The following is a 19,764-nucleotide window of genomic DNA, read 5'->3' as shown; positions in this document are numbered from 1 at the left end:
TATTCCAACAGGGGAGAAGTTTGAAGAATTTATCGAGGGTATATAACTAACCAATGGCTGCACACAATGAAGTAAGTAATTTCCTCTCTTTAAACTTTTAAAGAGTCCTTTGTGATGGGGTCGCCTGCTTGCTTTTTTCTGTTGACTTGTTGCTTAGTCCTTATATTTTTTGTATTTTCTATTTGATGCATTTTCATGTCGGTAGTTTTTTTTTTTTTTGAAAGTTAAAGTTTAATATAAGTGTACAAAAAGCCCAAAGTAGTTAGCCCATTGCTTACTTCAGAAACAAACAGGCCCAATGGGAAAATAAAGAGCATTATAGCTCAAAACAACCCAACAACAGTTGTGTATGTTCAAATGCATTAACATAGCAATCCGGTGCTCATGGAGGATGATTCCAACAATGCTATGCATAGCTAACTTCTGATGTCTGGTGACTTCTTTGGGGGACGAATCACAGACTCAGGCAGCTCCCATTCATGTCTGTAGTTTGTTTTGTGATAGTCCTTGTATATGTCTGCTGATTTTTGTTTGGAGTTTAAATGCTCCATCTGTTGCTTTGGACTTTGGGGTTTGGGCTCCCTTAGTTCTGTACCTTTCTTTTACAATCTCTATAAATTTTATTAGGAGTAAAAGGATTAGTTAAATTGGCTAGTAGAAGACAGCATCATCAAGCACAACTTCAAGGAATTTTTTTTTTTTTTTGATGTATGTGAGCCAATGTGTTTGTTGTTATTATAGGAGGATAACATTACCGACATTGTGGATCACTCTGATAGGCTGACGGCTGTAGGACAGCAAGGACATTGCAGTATGTGCAGTACTCTACAAATTTCAAGTATGTTATAAGTATCATGTTCTGCGTTATACCTAATTTTATAATTTTTTGTAGGCTGTTGTTATGCATGGACGGGCCTGGGGTGTATAGAATTCCTTCTGAATAAGGATAAACAACCCAATGACTTTGTGGTGCTGTCGAAACAAGAACTGGCAGACTGTGTACCTGTAAAGTTTCCACCAAAAGAGGATGCCAAGCCGGATCTAGTTGGATGCTATACGTCCTCTATCAATCAAGCATTTAGATACGTCAAGAAATATGGAGTCAATACTGAGGAGAATTATGGGTATGTAGGTAGGAGAGGGGCTTGTAGAACTGATTTTGACAATATACAGGTATATGCATATAACTCTGTAATGTATATTTTAGTAGTATTAATTTGAGAATATATATCTAATTTTTTATTTTTATTTTTTTATTTTTTATGATTTCTTGTTTTAGGAAGAAAACCGGCATTGGATCACTGATTTTGAGACCATTGATTGTGAAAATGAAAGTGAAATTCTCAGGGCTTTGGTAAAACAGCCACTGGCTGCGTCGATGACTGCATACAAGTCCCTAAGGGAACTCCGGGAGGTAAACACAGCTAGCTTCATGTTCTCTTGTTAGAGATTTTCTCTTGTTTCCACTTTGGCTTGGTTGTGTGCAGCTTTTCTTCTCTTTTTATAATTTCTTATAAAAAAACAAACAGTATCTATAGTTGGCTTACATTTGCGGAATGGAACATTGTCTTAGATTCCTTGAGAGTACCACTTAATTATTAATGTTATTTTGAGGCTGTTGTCTAGAAATGTGGGTAAGCTACAACCTCTTGTTAGTTTATTTTCTTTCTCTCATACTCTTGCTTTCTTTGCTCCCCCTTCCCCTCTCTCTAGTTGGACTCACTTAGCATGTTTAGAACACCACAGTCCTAAACAAAATTTCATTTTTGGCTATCCCAAGATGAGTTGAACTACCATCTTTTTTCCTTTTCCTTTTTTTAATGATCTTATCTGGAAATCTTTGAACAACAGAGCCTTTAGGAGTAAATATTCCCATTTCAGTCTATAATCAATCAGATGCAAGGCTTTTTTTTTTTTTTTTTTTGGGTAAAATCAGATGCAAGTTGCATCCATTGAGCTCAGTACTAAATGTCATTGAAAGGTGACTGGAGATGGTCTTTACTGCTCATTTTTCTTTGCTTTTGTTGTAGTTAGTGAATAAACTTTACTGCCGATCCTTTTTTCCTCCATTATTTCTGTTTTAGCACAGCTAGCTTCCTGTTCTAGCTCTATTAGCTTTGTTTGCTGAGAATGATGCCATTGCTTTGTTGTTGGCTCATGCCTTTGACTAGCCTATATAATAAACCGCTACTAATTTATTATTTGTGTTATGTATAGGAAATTTATGAAGGCCCCAAACCTGGAGAGAAAGGAGCTGGTCATGCAATCATATTATCAAGTTGGGGCACCGACGTGGACACGGGAAAAAAGTATTACAAGGTCAAAAATTCTTGGGGTATTGGCTGGGGGGTCAATGGTTTTGGGAAGATAAGCCGAAATCTGATCAAGCGCGTATCATTTCCAAAAATTTGAGGTAATCAAATGTTTGTGACTGTATTATTGTTAATTCAATATCTTTCACGTCCTTCTATTTGGTGACTTGTTTATGTTTTCTATAAAAGCTCTGTTCATTTCAGTCATAGATCTTGAAGCCTTACAATCCTTGAATGAGGTAGGACATAAGTTTCAAATCCTTAGTTTATTTTGCACGTACCATAAAATGATTCCTTGGATAAGAAGCCAAGAAATGGCCTATTTAAAAAAGGATAGAAAAAGAAATGGCCAATATAGATATAACCATTCTACCTCTTCTTCCTTGTATACTCTATTACATCAAAGGAATCTCTACTTCTTTGTTAATTCTTGTAATCTATCCTGCAAATATTTTGATAGTTATGTTTTATCTATACATAACTGAGTATAGGTATATAAGATACTTATATGCTACCATAATTTATTATTGCAGATGTTCTGGCAGAGGTGCAAAAAGTAGGACTCTGAATGTGATTAGTGCTGGAAGTGAGTTTGCTGCTTTTTTCTAGACCAATAATCAGTTGCTGGACCTGGACATATATAGTATATCCAAACAGTGGTTTGACCCACCTCTTGTCTACTATTCCATTCTAAATGGAATATAATGCTAACTGGCACATCTTGCTAGTTTTTTTTTGGTGGACCCTCAGTGTTTACACTGTAGACAAATACAGAGTAGATTTCAAATATATTTTACATATCTAGCTAGGAATCAATGTGTTTTTTTTATTGGATAGGCTGCAATTATATGGATGCTGAACTTGTGCTAATAGTTTCTTCAACTGATGGCAAATACAGAGTAGATTTCAACCATGTTCTTTGAAATAGAATCTGGATGTTTGATGATTTGGTATGTTAATGCTTATAATACTGTTGGGGATTTCATTGTGAAATAAAAACAAAGAATTTTCATTGTATAAAGGGCTTAAATCATAAAACCCCACTACTTTTAATTTTTGATCATAAAACCCCCACTACTTTTATTAAAACCTCAACCCGTTTATAAAAACCCCATAGTACGTTTTATGATCAAGAATTAAAAATAGTGGGGGTTTTATGATTTATGCCCTTATATAAATAGACATGTTCAAGGATACATAGTTTACAATAAAACTCGAATAAGAATACAGGACTTTGTACAATAAAAGGTATTATACAACAATAAAATTGGTAATAATTCTTACTAAATAGATCAATTAAAATAATATAATTTTCACTATAAAATCACCATTAATTGTAATTTAATTATATATTTTTAAAAATATTTCCAACAAACACATCTTAGTGAATTGATCATATTTGAATTATGGTTTGAAATTCTCTCCAGTTGATTATTTTTCTTCTTATACGAGAAAGATGGCTTACAATTTGTCAGCTGTTTTCTCCCTTCTCTCATTTGTTCACATCAGCTTGATATGTCCCTGAATTAATATAAACATATGTGTGCTTCTTTTTAGCAAAGAACACTGCAATTATATGTGTAAATTTTAATGAAGGACGGCAAACTGTAAGGGAAATAGGAGGTATGAAAAAAGGGATCTAAGATTGGTTACTTTTTCTCCTTCTGTTTGGTTGAGAAGGAAGGAAAAATGTGTGGCATTCTTATCCGTCATATCTTTTACATATTGAGAAAAACATTACCATAAGGAAAAATTTCTTTCATTATTTTCTTTTATACACACACATATAAAAAGAAAAAGAAAGTCAATCCCCCTTTTTAGTTCCCACCCACTTTTGAAAGGAAAGAATTTGCCGACTTTTGAAAGGAAAGAATTTGCCGGTTATGGAGAAAAGTGATTCATCTTCTCTAACTTCTTCAGTGTGGAGTCCCAATAATACTTAAATCAAGCCAATATATGGCTCACCCTTCATCATGTCCATCCTTTACAACCTTTTTGTGGATGGAGACCCTATAATTTTCATTCATAAGTCAACGTGTGTCTCATGTCTATCATTTACCACCCTTTGTGGGTGGAGATCCTACAATACTCGAAGCGAGTTATTATGAAATTATTCTATGTAGGTGGAGACTATTAAGTGTCTTCTCTTTAGGATACCTAACTATCTCCATGCTAGCTCTTTCCCTTTAAAATACCTAGCTCTCCCTATGCTAGCCTCTTCCTTTAGAATACTTAACTTTCACCATGATAGCCTCTCAACTTAGGATACCCAGCTCTCGCCATGTTAGCCTATTCTTTTTAGGACACCTAGCTCTCGCCATGCTAGCCCCTTCTCTTTAGGTCACCATGATAGCCTCTTCTCTTTAGGATGTCAAGCTCTCACCACGCTGGCTTCTTCTCTTTAGGATGTCTAGCTCTCACCACGCTGGCTTCTTCTCATTATGACTCACATTTCCATTATGCGGGCGGAGGTCCTTACACTCAAATCGAGTCAAGTGTGGCTCATTCCATTTCATGCGGATTAAGGTCCTTAAACTCATTTGGAGTTGCATTCAACTCATTTCCTTTTCTTCATGTGAGCGGATGCCCTTACACTCAAATCGAGTCATGCATGGCTCATCCTATTTTATACGGACGGAGGTCCTTAAACTCACTTGGAGTTGCATTTAACTTACCCACTTTCCTAGCTTCATGCTGGTGGAGGTCCTTACACTCAAGTCGAGTAATTGCAACGACCCAAATTCAATGATCTAAATTGTTAACCGGGTCTTACCCGAACCCGGGAACACAAGGGTAATATGGTCATTTAATATTTTAGCGTTGGTTAATTGACATGACAAAGGGCAATTTGGTCATTTATAATGATTACCAGATAATTAATATGATCTCTTAGGCCAAATGCGAAATTTAATAGAAGTTCTTGGTTAATTGAAAAAATTACCCAAGTTAAGAACCAAAAAAATGTAATACCCCTAATTTTCATGACATTTATTTATTTGTTATAATTGCATTTAGTTCAATTATTTGGATATTTGTTTATATGGATTAATTTAATTAAAAATATTTAATTGATCATGTGCTATGTTATTGGTTGTTGTTAATTGAATTGTTTATTATTTAATGGAAGAACAGCGGGGAAGAGAGAGCACCAGCTGCCATCACCCTCATCGACGCACCCCTACTATGCTGCCATCCCAATTCCCCAACCTCCTGCCTGCCGTGGGCACTATTGAACCCACTTTAATTTTTATTATTGCCTTCCCTACTCAGCTCTGATTACCACTTTGGATCCTATCCCTCATCTTCTGTGATACCTTTGGATTTCCGAATGCGGGTTGGCCAGGCCCACGCCCGAATACCCGGGGTTATAAAAAATAAATCAGTAATAATCGAACACAGAATACAAAAAGATAAATAAGAATAGATAATAAGTTGAAGTGAAACTATAATGATAATCCAATAATTAATCCTCAGAATAAATTTTCATTAAATAATAACTTATTCCAATACAACCAATTCTCCAAATTAATACAACTCGGGAATCTATACTATGTGGACCCCTAGAAAATCCCAACTGAGCAAGTGATAGCAATAACTGTCTACAACAGAACACTGAAACACAAAGGAAACTCCTATGTAGATAATCTGGAAGAGTGAAATAGACTGATCTCTGCTCAGCACGAACAATCTCTACACCTGACGAACACCTAAAAAATAATGGTAGGTCAGGCTTACAAACAAGTTCTACTCTACTACAGTCCAAGTAGAGATCCGATAATCGTATACATCTTAGGCAATCAAACAATGACTAGTAGTCCGTATATATATATATATATATATACACACACACACTATAGGATGCTCACAAGGTTATAGGTTTGCCTCAACCTAAATAGAAGGCAACATGCAAATCGCACATAAAGTGGGCATGAGTACCTGAACCTACCAGGGCACACAGATATCTACTATATCTAGTTATTCATCCTAGGCAATATACACACCCTAATCATGATCCTGAGACTCAAGCTCATATAATGGCATATATCACATATATATATAATTCATCCTGTTTACAGCATAAAATAAATACCTGGTATGTCATCCAACTGATTCAGTTGACCTGACATGAAATATGTAGGATTTTGAATTTTAGTTAATCCATTCCGTTATACATGAATAGGTAGGACTTAACGTTTTTAGTTAATCCGTCCCTATGTTACCACTATTCCATACTGGTGCATATAATACATATGATCCATAAGTGATGCAACAATTATAATATCAACATCAAATACATCCAGAAATAAACATAATAGAAATTAGATATATACATGATCATATTATACAGCCAAGATATGATTAAAATCATATAACCTCTATTTAAATTGCTAGAATAGTTTTAAGTAATTAAATCATCCACACAATCCAATAATTGATTAAATAAGCAAAATAGAACATCAATTAAATCTAGAACCAAGCATAATAAAATCAGACAATAAACTAAATATATTATACTACTAATACACGATTAAGATCATATAACATCCATTTAACTTGCTAAATTAACATTAAACAATTAAATCATCTGTTTACAACATGCAAATTATTTAAATTTCATATTGTTCAAGTCTATGGCGTATTATTATAAATTATGCCTCCTGAGTGTTTAACATGTCCATCGCTTGTGATTTTTTGGACTTTGGATGAACTTGCCTTAGGCTGTTCTAAATCCAAGGCTGCATTTTCATGAAAAGCTTGAGATCGACTTATATGTGTGGCTTTTGAGCCCATTCAAGCTTTCTAGCCTCATTGATTATAAAATGAACCAAGCTAAAGCCTCATTTGAAGCTCACTTGTTAAACATGCTGAGCCTGCACAAGGCCATGCATGGCTTGGTAGACTCGTGAAAGAAGCTTATTCAGCTCATATGTAATTTTGTTTTAGTTATTGTCTAAATAGTAGCTTCGAAAACTATTTAATTGCGCATGTTTGCGCTGTGTTTAATGTAAAAGCATTTTTAAGTATTACCGAGTAAGGGAAAGCTTACCAATTCTTACACCTTGGAGTACGTCATGCTGATTGCTGTCCATTTCTGATTTATGTTTCTTGATTTGAAAATTTCTGATATCAGACAAACAGAAATTTGACGAATGACTAAAGTTTAAGGGCATAGCATGTGGCCTGGCTGAGCTGCCTTAGCTTGCAAGCTTGTTGAGTTACTCCCAACCCAAGCTCGAACAGAAGTTTGAAGGCAAGTACGATATTGGGCCATACTTCTATAATGTGAGCTCTAACTGCCTGATACTTGGCTTGCATGGTTCATTTGCAGCCCTTAAAATTACATCCTTTTATTAATCTGCACTCGTAATGGTATTTGATTAGTTTATGCATATGCATCAATTTAGCTGACCCTCTTAATCTTTGACATGCCAAAAGACCCCTTTAAGTCGTATATTTTGAATTGTTTCAAGTGTACATTGATTTAATCGAAGGCATATGCAAATTGAAAGGATATATACACTAATTTAGTTATTAAAGGGCTAGCCTAGTGCATGAGGCTCCTACCATTGTGGAGTCTGGGAAGGATCAAATGTATACAGCCTTGCCCTCCACATGTGGAGAGGCTGTTTTCCGTTTGAAACCTGTGATCTCCAGGTCAAGATGGAGCAACCTTACTATTGCACCAAGGTCCATTCTCACTAAATTAGCTATTATGTTTAAAAATTCAACCATCTTGATGTTGACTAGTTGTATTGGGTATTTAATTTTTTTGAACCTTTTTAGTATATATTTTAATCACGCATTATGTTTTAACGCTTAGGCTTGCACCTATGTTACGTCTTTACCTTACATTCCAAAGATCTTGGCACTTTAGTGGTCCTTGAGCATGCCGTCTACACATTACTTCTTACTGTTGGGATGTATCAGCCTATGTTTATTAGAAACTCAATGGAACTCTGTATATATTAATAGAGGGTAGTTTACTGTAACCTTAATATACTCACCGCAATTATATTCCCTTTAGTGGGTATTCCACTATAATTAATTTCTTGCGTGCATGAGTTGTCTCATGTGTTGATGAAATGTGTTTGTGGAAACAGTTTTGACCTTATGATACTACCATTTTTTATTTAATTAATTTTGTCAATTGATCCATTGTACAACAATGCTTTCTGTGTGCAGCTTTCACTTGGATCATGCTGCTTCCCTTCCATATTTCTTGAAGAAGGTTTGTTTGAATTCCTAATTAGATTTTATTCAGGTCTTTTGCAGATAAGCTGAAATGCTTGGATTTCTTTTCCAGATCACATTCAAGGGGCGAGTTTTTATGACTCATGCCACAAAGGCTATCTACAAGTTACTTTTGTAGGATTATGTAAAAGTGAGCAAAGTTTCAGTTGTAGATATGTTGTATGATGAACAAGATATCCTTCGCTCCATGGATAAAATTGAGGTGTGTTTATAACATATTAGGCTTTTACCAGCGCTCTTTAGAAGAACGCTGGTATAGGTGAAAATCATACTAGCGCTTTACCAAAAAGCGCTGGCATAGGGGTAATCGTACCAACGCTCTTTTTAGGAGCGCTGGTATAGGGGTAATCGTACCAGCGCTTTTCTCTAAAGCGCTAGTATAGAATAGTAGTTATACCAGCGCTTTAAAAAAAAGCGCTCGTAATGGCCCTTCCATTCCCTACCTTTTTTCCCCTTCCCTCCAATTTTTTATCTTTTCCCTCCACTTTTTTCCCTTACCACCACTTTTTCCCTCCGCTGTAAAATATTTGGGGCCTTTTACTACGTCGTTTTTTTTGGGGCCATTAACACTATATTCACTTTCCCATTTCATTTTGCAAGCCCTAACGCTCTCTCTCCTTCCATCACAGCTCTCGCTCGATCTTGTAATCCGTTTTGTTTTCCATCGCAGCTCTCTCTCCTTCCATCACCGGTCATCACAACTCTCTCCCCTTCCATTAGCCAGCGTTCCAAAACTCGAATTTTAATCAGAAACCAACGCTCTAAAACTGGTGGCTTGGTTTAGAGAGACAAAGTCATTGCTATTGCACACAGAGAGAGAGAGAGTCATCGTTGGGCCGGGGTTCCCAAAACCTCGTCTACACTAACAGATCGGAGCAGAATTTTTTTAGGTTAGTAACTGTTCGCCTTCTGATTTTGATTACTTGAGTAGATCACTATACCTAAGATTGTTGTTATTTTGGTGATAATATCGAGTAAATTTAGGGTTTTATGTGGATTTGTTGTTTGAAGTGTTTTAGTTTTCAGATTGCATTTGTGAATTTTACGCTAGATTTAAGGGTTACATGTGTTTAGTGTACTTTCAATGGCGTAATTATCTCTCTATACACACACAAATCAGGTTGTTTCCTTTTACTTTTCCCCTTATCTGTTACGAATTTCGTTTGAATCTGTTTGGCAAAAATTTAATCTCTTTGCTTGAAATCTGTTGAACTTGTAAGGGGATATTAAATTTAATCTATTTCCATATATTATGTTGTGTTTGGAGCATAAATTCTTTTGGCTGTTGAAATTATTGTTTTAGTTCAAACTTTTAATTATTCTTATTTTTATTTTTGCGGTTTTAATTCATAATTGCTGTTTTACAGGAGTGGTTCAGTTTTTTGAATATCTTGCAACCGAGCATCTTCCTTGCTTTGCTTGTTCTCTGTCTTTAATCTCTCGGCTTTCTTCAAGCAGACTCTTCCTTCGCATCTTCAAGAGCACAAGTTAGGTATGAAAGTCATTTTTCTGCATCTTGCCTTGGAAACTTTTGGTCATGAAGGTCCCTGCAACATCAGTAAATGGAATTTTGGTGTCCTACGACAACTGTTGAGCATCAAATGTGTTCCCAAACTCCAGAATGTCAGGCCTTAGAGTTGTCTAAATTGTTGTCTGATAAAATAGTGTTTGACCATATATAATATGCAAAACATTTTTTTATAAAAAACTATTTTAAAAAACTATCTTCTTTTTTCTTTTGTGTTACAAACAAATCTAAAAGAAAATGTCACATTAAAATAACTTTTTTTGTAGAGCAATTTCAAACAAATAAATAGTCATTTGTATGCTGGTTTAAAAAAAAAAATTTGTATGTGAATTTCCTGTATCAACTTTTTTGTTTGCTGGTTAAAAAAAAAAATCAGACCAACAGTTGGCTAACCATCCTTCTGTTCATGAGTATTTGCTCCACTCATGAATCATGGCAAGGTTGTTGTACGGCTACAATTTGCACCCTGACCTAGACTTGTGCTAATGAAAACTTAGAAACATAAATTAATCTTTCAACATGATCATTGCCAATGTTAGAAGTAATATGGTAACAAAATCTTATGTCTCTTTCAAATTTACCTCTTGAGTTACATTTTATATACTTGACTTCTGTTTTGTAGAAGTCTGTTTCAGATTGGTTTGCAATGGAGGCATTGTTATGCTTTCATGACGCCTAAAATACATCGCTAATGTCTTGTAATGGCTTTTTGTTATGGCAGGCGAGTATAATCGAGCGAGGGGAGTTGAAATAGGAAATAAGGACGTAAAGCTTGAATACCTGGAAAAAGCATTCACAACATCCAAGGATAGTTCAGATTTACAAAGTCAAACCACCAAGTAATAGGTGTTGATTAACATAAACCCTCCTCCCTTTTATGTAGGACAGAAGGAACATGGTTGATGAATTTTGAGAGCTTCTTTAGTCTAAGAACTTTTAGAGATATTCACATTTTGCCATTGAGTTTGAGTTTTTAACATTCGAGGCTTATATTTATTTGCTGGAATCCTTTATGTTGAAAATTTTATATTGCCTCCTTGCCTAATATTTATCAAGTCTTTTGATCAAGTAAATGCCCAGTTCCTTGACTGCTTGGGACGATGTAAGTGACTAGCTTAGTAGATCATAAAGTCAAGATTGGGCACTGGACCATTTCCTCTATGAAGGAGAGCTTCTAAAGATGAAACTAGATAACTATTCTCGTAAACAAATGAATCTGTGTTGGGTCTTCATGATTTTCCTTGTTATGTATTGGGTGTCTCAATTTAAGTTTTTGTTCTTGATGCTCTTGCTCTATTTTTATTTTATTTTAATATGATTTGTATAACATATATGCAATTTCAGGGGCTGGATTTCAATTCAAAAGCAAGTATTTGTTTGGGAAATTAAATATTCAGATCAAGCTTGTAGAGGGTGACTCTGCAGGGACTGTCACTGCTTTCTATGTGAGTTTCAATTTTCAACTATTATTTTTCATGAATAATATTATATTTATACACACAAACATATACACGAACTGGGTTTAATGCAATTATAGTTTTGGTACATTATATCATTCAATGCATTTATTTTAAGTGTTCAGTTGCAGAAAATAGAAAACTTGACATCGTTTAAATTCAAGAACTGGGGTAGTCTTAGCTGGCTGTTCCTTTCAGCTTGTGAATTGGATTAAATTCCATTTATTTTTCACATTTAAAGCCTACCCACCTAGTATTTTGTCCGTGAACTATTCATTTCCTCCACAAAAAAAAAAAGATGATGACCAGTTTTGCTTTACTCTTTTATTTCATTAGGTCAAATCTATTTCTTGTAAAATTAGAAGATTATCACTCTAGAATTTGCTTTATGTTGATTGGTAATTGACTGTGACATTGATGATGATGATGACCAGTTTTGCTTTACTCTTTTTTGAGCTGTTGATGTTGATATTTTGTTTTTGGTTTTGATGTGTGCAGATGTCATCAGACAGCTCAAATCACAACGAGTTCGATTTTGGCTCCCTATTTTGTTTGTGGCTTCAGTATTTTCTTTCAAGAATATTGCAATATCTCAATTAGTTGATAGAGCAATTTATAGTAGTGATAAAATAATTATGATGATTTCAGCAACTTTGTATCTTTGCTACGATTGTCTGTGTAAATCCACGTATCTTATATTTTTTAATTTGCGGTTGCAGGGAAGAGACTCATCTTTTGATTTGCTTGATGATAAATATTTGCATACTTGGCCCCTATCCTTTCTCCCCCTTTTTTGTTGTTTAAATACTTCTAAACCTAGCTCATAGTTAGGGTCTGAGGTTGTTTTTCAGCAATAGCAGGACTTTATCCCTTCTCCTACATCATTGTTCCTAAATCATGTCCTTTATATAAATAACTGCAGTTTGCTGGTCTCTTGAATCCTATTCATTTTTATTTTCTTCGTATTGTTTGAACTATTTCCTTATATTGTTTTAGGTTTCATGCAGTGATGGGATGAATTAATGGTTATATATCACTTTGTGCTGGAGACCCTTGCCCTCCAATTTTTAGGTCACCTGTTGCAGGACTGGAAGATATTATGGATAATCAAGTCATGTAAGTTTCCAATAAATCAGAGATAATCTTTAAGTGGGTTAATTAAAATAAAATGCATCTTGGACTTCTTTTCCTTTTACTTTTCTATTTTTATTTTTTATCTCCTGTTACTCCTCTATTGTTCAGTTGTGCTATATACAGACTTCCAGATGCTCATAAACATATAGCTCGACCACCAGTCGGAGTTATATTCCCAAATAAGGTATTTAGGTGACTATTTTTTACATTTTGTCGGACCATCTTCAGTATTTTGTTTTTGTCTCATCTTATCTCCTCTGTTGTTCCTACTTCCTACAACCTTGTCATTGATGTATACATATTTAAAAAATTTCAACTCGTCTTACTACTGGTAAATCTGAATTCTGCATTTTATTCATGCTCATTTTTTGAACATTAACCATCTGAAGTTCCTTTTGAACATGTTCTCTTTATATGGAGGTGTTGGGACCTACTTCTTGATATTTGTTGGTTGTGCTGCGGTGGTGGTGAATTTGGAGAAGGACAAGGTGGTGACACTTCCGGGAATAACAATTGTTTGGGGACTGGCTGTGATGGTCTTGTTTCGAGAATGTTATTACATGGAGTCTCATTTGACGCAAATTCTCATGATTTGAGACATTATAACTTTTTTTTCTTTTTTTTTTTTTTTTTTTTTTTTTTTTAACTTTGATGTGGATTGGGTTTATCTTGTTAGTAAATTTTGTTTATGAATGGACTTGATGTTTGATTACAGGTTTAACTTGTGCTATATTGGATGACATTTAGTAGCCGTAATCTATTTTAACAAAAACAATAAAGGGAATATATATATATATATATATATATATATATATAATGACCTTTTACCAGCACTTCTTAAAGAAGCACTGGTATAGGGGGGGAGGAAAAAAAAATTAAAAAAAACTTAAAATACTCTTTACCAGAAAGCGTTGGTAAAATCCTTTTACCAGCGTTTTTCCAGAAAGCGCTGGCATAGAGTATCTACCAGCGCTTTTTGAAAAAGCGCTGGTAAAAGGACTTTACCAGAGCTTCTGGAAAAGTGCTGGTAAAGGCCTACCGACATTACATTTACCAGCGCTTTTGAAAAAACTCCGGTAAAGCGCTAGTAATTGAATTACCAGCGCTTTTTAGGACTTTTACCAGCGCTTTTGAGCGCGGGTAAAAGCCAGAACTATTGTAGTGTTTATTTATTGTTATTTTTTATTCTCCATCTTGTCAGAGTATTTCTCCCAAGTAAAATTTGGTTTCGGTTCAGGATTGGCTTGCAATTATTCTGAATTTAAACTTAGAAGTGGATCACTTATCAAGAACTTTCCATATGACATTTGTTTTTGTTTTTGCGCACCTGATTTTTTTTTGTAAGTTTGTTTTCGCACACTGATGGTAGAACATCAGTCCGTTGTTAGCATATCTCTTATCATTCAAATCTCTCTGAAGTTGTTCTTCCTTTAAACAAAAGTTTCATTTTTTCATTGATTTCATGAATATGGATGTGGTGATTGTTTGTTATCTATCATTGTGTTACATTGCAATATTTGTATGTTAGCCATAGTTGTGTTACATTGCAATTTTATTACATCTAAACTTTCTATCTAATATTCTGGAAAGTGTTTTTATAAAAATAGTGTACGATCTAATTTAGATTAGAGTAATATGCTCCTAAGGGATCCTCTCATGAGAAGAGCCATGAGCTCTCCCTATTTAACTATTGGATTGGAACAGTTTTTTGAGATATGTGAAAAGTCAAATGAATTATTTAACGCATCTTTTAATCCAATAGTTAAATAGGGAGAGCTCATGGCTCTTCTCATGAGAGGGTCCTCTTAGGAGCATTACTCTTCAGGTTATATGCCAGTTGTTTTTTTTTTTTTTTTTTTTTTAATTTTTTTTTTATGTGTTACTAAAATAGTTATACATCATTTTTAACAATACAATTGTTTTATACATAACATTTTTTAGTGAAAAAATGTGCTGGTTGCAAAGCTATATTAAAGTAAATAAGAAATTTGTTATACATTTGGCTTTTCTTGATTTAAGTTCCATGTTAGAGGGTTCTATTGGTATTGCTTGTGTAGAATAATAAAAGTTAAATAATGATTGGACTTGATGGATGTATAATTTAAATATCCATGATTAAGGGAAGAATGCTAAATTAACGCACTACTTCATAAGATTGAGATAGGCTCTACAGATTACGATAAGGATTAAAGATTATGATAAGGATTAAAGATTACAATAATGATTAAGTTTACAGATTACGATAAGGTAACTCTACATGACATCTTGACCTAAGCCCTATAAAGAAGGCGGGCTAATCAACGTTTTGAGGTACGCAAAAAACCCTAACTCAAGTTATTGATTTCTCTTAAGAGATACTTATTCGTCGGAGCCTACTCTACCGGTAACACACTGGTGCTTGTAGGATCACATTTTCTTCTCTCTGTTCAGGAAGTTAGATTAGATCTGGGTTGCGCAGAATCCATCATTAACAGTTGGCGCCATCTGTGGGAACGATTTTAGTTCTCTAAATAAAGCATGGTTCGATTGCGATCTGGTCTGGCTGCCGGTGAGGATGAAGCGTTGTAAACTTTTGATCAAGGGGACTCGACGAGGCAACCCCCCGTCGTCCCAAACGATCAGGAATGCGTCGCAACATTGGAACTACATGTTTAAACCTTACATGAAGGAATGAACCAGTTAGTCCAGCAAAATGCATTGATTCTGTAACGCTTAGCCGCCCCAATGAGGAGAGAAATAGTGAAGTACTAAATAATGACTCTCGTAGGGTTAACAACGACGTTGAGTTTAGTCAAATAAGGGGACAACAGAGGAGCCACCACCATCGGTCTCCTGAGCGGAATACCACCAGGCTCCGTGGAGATACTTCTAGTTATGTTGGTGACAAGACAGAGGACTTCACTCATTTCGATTAAGAGATGCAGGATCTGAAAACTAGAGTTGAAGACGTCATGCAAGCGATGAAAGGGAAGGGCCAGGTCGTAGTGAACGATATGGTACAGAAGACCAACCTAGCTTTTAGCCCAGCTATTATGAGTTGTCCTCTACCTAGAAAATTTAAGATGTTAACTCTTGAGAGCTTCGATGGGACACGAGATCCTCTCGACCATTTAGAGACCTACAAAGCTCTTATGTATTTGCAAGCCGTATCGGACGAGATTATGTGCAGGGCTTTCCCTACCACACTAAAGGGTTGGGCTCGTCTCTGGTTCAATAAACTGAAACCAAGCTCAATTGAAAACTTAGAAGAGTTGAGCAAACAATTCATAGGACACTTCATCGCTGGGTAGAAGCATAAGAGACCAGCAACACAGTTATTGAATGTGAGGCAGTAGAAGGGAAAGCCTCTTCATGATTACATAAGTCACTTTAACACTGAAATGTTGCAGGTAGAAGAGGTGGACGACAAGGTTGCCCTCACAGCCTTTATGGGAGGACTACAGACCTCTAAGTTCCTGTTTTTCTTGTCAAAGGAAGCCCCTACGAGCATAACAGAGTTGATGGTTAGAGCACAAAAGCACATAAACGCTGAGGATGCTATGAATGCACGAAAAAACAAGGATAGTGAAGATAAGAGATCGGATAAAAAGAGGCTAGCACCTAGCACTAGGGAGGAAAGGGAATCGAAGTACAAGAAATTCTCAAACACCCAAGCTGACAGATCGTCTCGCCGTCTAGTGAGCCTAGGCAAGTATAATAACTACACCCCTCTAAATACATCAGTAGAGCAGGTCTTTCTGCAGATTCAAGATGACGCATCATTGAAATGGCCGCCAAAGCTAAAGTTGATCCAGCAAAGAGGTCTCGAGATAAATACTGTAGGTTCCACCGGGACCATGGACATAACACAGAAGATTGTTTCGACCTTAAAAATCAGAACGAGAACCTTGTTCGTAAGGGTCATTTACGCAAATTCACGACTGAAAATGGAAAAGGAGGCTCCAACCCAACCCGAGAAGGTCGAGATGATCGCCTTCCTCAACACCAACCAATGGGTGAGATCAAAGTTATATTAGGTGGCTTCGCTGGTGGTGGAGAGACTAGTTCGACTCGGAGGGCATATGCCAGGAGAATTTGGAATTTTTCAGAGGTGAATGAAGTTGGAGTGACAAGTCCTCCAATGAAATTACCGCGAGTTGAAGAGCCGGTTATAACCTTTTCTGAAGAAGATGATAAGGGAATTCACCAGCTCCATGATGACCCTCTGGTAGTTTCCATGGTCGTCGCTAATTTCACTGTGCGACGAATACTGATAGACAATGGTAGCTTGGCTGACACTATTTCTCGGGGTGTACGACAAATTAAAAATCGGCCGAGAGAAGCTCCGACCCATGAAGTCATCACTGGTGGGATTTTCAGGTGACAAAGTATATCCACAGGGGGCAGTTACCCTTCCAGACACTGCAAGAGCCAATGCAAAGCAGGTCACTGTAATGGTGGACTTTCTAGTGGTGGACTGCCCATCATCATACAATATTATCCTGGGGAGGACAGCATTGAATGCCATGAAAGCAATCACTTCCACTTACCACCTCCTGATGCGTTTCCTAATCTAATATGGTATGGGAGAGCTAAGAGGGGACCAAACAATGGCTCGAGAATGTTATGTCGCCTCTCTCATAAAAACAAAATCTCAAGAGGCACTCATGATTGAAGAGTTAGAAGGGAGAGATAGGCAAGATTTTCATAGAGCGGAACCTACAGAGGAGCTAGAATAGGTCATCTTTGGTGATGGTGAGCCAGAGAAGAAAGTGAGTATAGGGTCTTTACTCCCCCCAGGTATCAAAAATGAACTTACTCAATTCCTTAAGAAGAATCGAGACGTATTTGCATGGGCGCATAAAGACATGCCGGGTATAGACCCAACTATCATGGAGCACCGCCTATAATAAATCCCAACTTCAAACTTGTCAGACAAAAGAGGAGGACTTTCGCTCTAGAGAGGAATCAGGCTATATCAGAAGAAGTGGAAAAGCTCTTAAAAGCCAACTTTATTTAAGAGGTGTACTACCCCGACTGGCTGGCAAATGTGGTCTTAGTGAAGAAGGTAAATGGAAAGTGGAGGTTATGTGTGGATTTCACCGACCTTAACAAAGCTTGCCCGAAGGACAGCTTTCCTCTCCCAAGAATCAATATGCTCATTGAGGGAACAGTTGGACATGAACTACTAAGTTTTATGGATGCATATTCTGGATACAACCAGATATCTATGTACACCTTAGATAGAGAAAAAAATCATTGATAGAGGTTTGTACTGTTACAAAGTAATGTCTTTTGGGCTCAAGAACGCTGGTGCAACATACCAGAGGCTAGTGAATGCAATGTTTAAGCACCAAATTGGTAAAAACATGGAAGTATATGTTGATGACATGTTGGTGAAAACCTTAAAAGCTGAAGACCATTTAACCGACTTGCAGGAGACCTTCGAGGTACTTAGGAGGCATAAGATGAAACTCAACCCCAGCAAGTGTGCCTTTGGGGTTTCCTTAGGAAAGTTCTTAGGATATATGGTATGCAGAAGAGAAATTGAGGCCAATCCAGAGAAGATCTGTCCAGTCATTGACATGAGATCGCCAAGATCAACTAAGGATCTACAACGACTAACAGGGAAGATTGCTGCCTTGAGTAGGTTAATCTTTCGGTTAACTGACAGGTGCCTACCTTTCTTTTGTGTGCTAAGGAAGGCTTTTGAATGGACCCTAGAGTGTGAACAGGCATTCAAAGAACTAAAACAATACCTTAGTTCTCCCCCACTACTGTCTCGAACCATACCGGGAGAGGAACTATACATATACCTTGCGATCTACACGACAGCTGTCAGTTCAGCTCTGATACGAGAAGAAGAAGGGGTCCAAAGGCCAGTGTACTTTGTGAGCAGAACACTCAGGGGTGCGGAGGAAAGATATCCAATGATGGAACAGCTGGCTTTTGCTTTAATTGTGTCCGCCAGGAAACTGAGACCATACTTTCAAGCATATACGATAATGGTGCTAACAGATCAACCCCTCCGACAGGTCCTACACAAGCCAGAAAGCTCTGGTCGACTGATGAAGTAGTCAGTAGAGTTAGAAGAGTTCGGCATTCAGTACAAGCCAAGAACAGCAGTAAAGGCCCAGGTGTTGGCTGATTTTTTAGCTGAGTTTATGTGATACCCCCTAATTTTGGAACACGGGTTGATCAAGTCCGCGCACAAAACCAGAGGATATCAAAACAATTAAAGTATTTCAAATAAGCACAGAGTACAAAAAGAAAATAAAAAGAATAAATAACTCGCTGAAGGAAAATCTATTAAATAATAAATCCATTAATAATTCTCCAATGGTTACAGCTCGGGAATCCTGTAATTCAAGGACCCCTTAACCAAAATCCACTATCCAGAAATTCATCAATACATACTGAAGTAATAATATCCTACTTTGAAATAAAATAGAAAGAATGGCTAAGTCCTCCAGTTGCGGATCCTCAACCTTGAGACTTGGAACTTCTAATAACCTGAAAAATAAATCGTGGGTTAAACCCTACGAGCAAGTTCACTCTACCAGGCCTCTGAAAACCAATAAGCAGATCATCTCTGATCAAAACCAAACCTAATAAAGTTTTAACTTTAATAAAGCACGATATATATAGCTACATATAATTATATATACTATACTAATCACATCCATTAATAGGTTTATTAAATTTTCATACCTATTAAATAATTATTAGAATAATAATCATTCCTAAACCAATCCACCATTTATTTTTAAAAGAAAACTCCTTGAAGCTTAACTCCATCCTAGTCAATTGTTTAATCATTTAAATAATAAATTATAATAAAAGGAATATTATATTTAATCCCAAAATCCAATAATGATTTTAATTATTTAAATCACATATGCAAAATCTAAGCTTTGACAAATCATCCATGTCTCCACCAGTATTATTTTATTAATATGCATAAGATAATACACTAACCTGTAAGTACTAGATTATTCTAATTTAAGAATATCTAATCCTAATCCAACCTATACAGACAATAACTATAGATGATATTTTAATCATCTAACACACAACAATAGAATTACACTTTGGCAAATCA

The 19,764-nt window shown here is 36.2% G+C and overlaps 2 protein-coding genes and 1 long non-coding RNA gene across 11 annotated transcripts; all 3 read left to right on the top strand.

Moving 5' to 3' along the window:
- The first annotated feature begins 53 nt into the window (after window positions 1-53).
- Window positions 54-3,235, top strand: LOC132314453 (uncharacterized). Its single transcript, XM_059813317.1, has 7 exons — window positions 54-71; window positions 742-811; window positions 893-1,173; window positions 1,280-1,414; window positions 2,218-2,309; window positions 2,846-2,898; window positions 3,150-3,235. Exons 1-7 carry the CDS (start codon window positions 54-56, stop codon window positions 3,233-3,235), a joined length of 735 nt encoding a protein of 244 aa, XP_059669300.1.
- A 5,895-nt stretch (window positions 3,236-9,130) lies between these two features.
- Window positions 9,131-13,397, top strand: LOC132312422 (uncharacterized). 9 transcript variants are annotated; one of them, XR_009483260.1, is made up of 7 exons: window positions 9,132-9,454; window positions 9,932-10,056; window positions 10,814-10,938; window positions 11,437-11,537; window positions 12,048-12,665; window positions 12,792-12,867; window positions 13,104-13,397. It is a non-coding gene; the product is annotated as an uncharacterized LOC132312422 (long non-coding RNA). The 9 variants fall into 9 exon arrangements; XR_009483264.1 differs by having other exon boundaries at window positions 9,134-9,454; window positions 12,048-12,076; window positions 12,557-12,665; window positions 12,792-13,397; XR_009483262.1 differs by having other exon boundaries at window positions 9,131-9,454; window positions 12,807-13,397.
- A 2,204-nt stretch (window positions 13,398-15,601) lies between these two features.
- LOC132314452 (uncharacterized) lies at window positions 15,602-17,239 on the top strand. The gene is made up of 4 exons (XM_059813316.1): window positions 15,602-15,679; window positions 16,073-16,501; window positions 16,561-16,945; window positions 17,043-17,239. Exons 1-4 carry the CDS (start codon window positions 15,602-15,604, stop codon window positions 17,237-17,239), a joined length of 1,089 nt encoding a protein of 362 aa, XP_059669299.1.
- The last annotated feature ends 2,525 nt before the right edge of the window (window positions 17,240-19,764 follow it).

The sequence above is a fragment of the Cornus florida genome, unplaced genomic scaffold (genome assembly GCF_030987335.1).
Source record: "Cornus florida cultivar Cherokee Brave unplaced genomic scaffold, ASM3098733v1 CherokeeBrave_3.0.0_Hap2_Chr06, whole genome shotgun sequence".
Taxonomy (NCBI): Eukaryota; Viridiplantae; Streptophyta; class Magnoliopsida; order Cornales; family Cornaceae; genus Cornus; species Cornus florida.
This window is presented reverse-complemented; position numbering and strand designations above follow the sequence as displayed.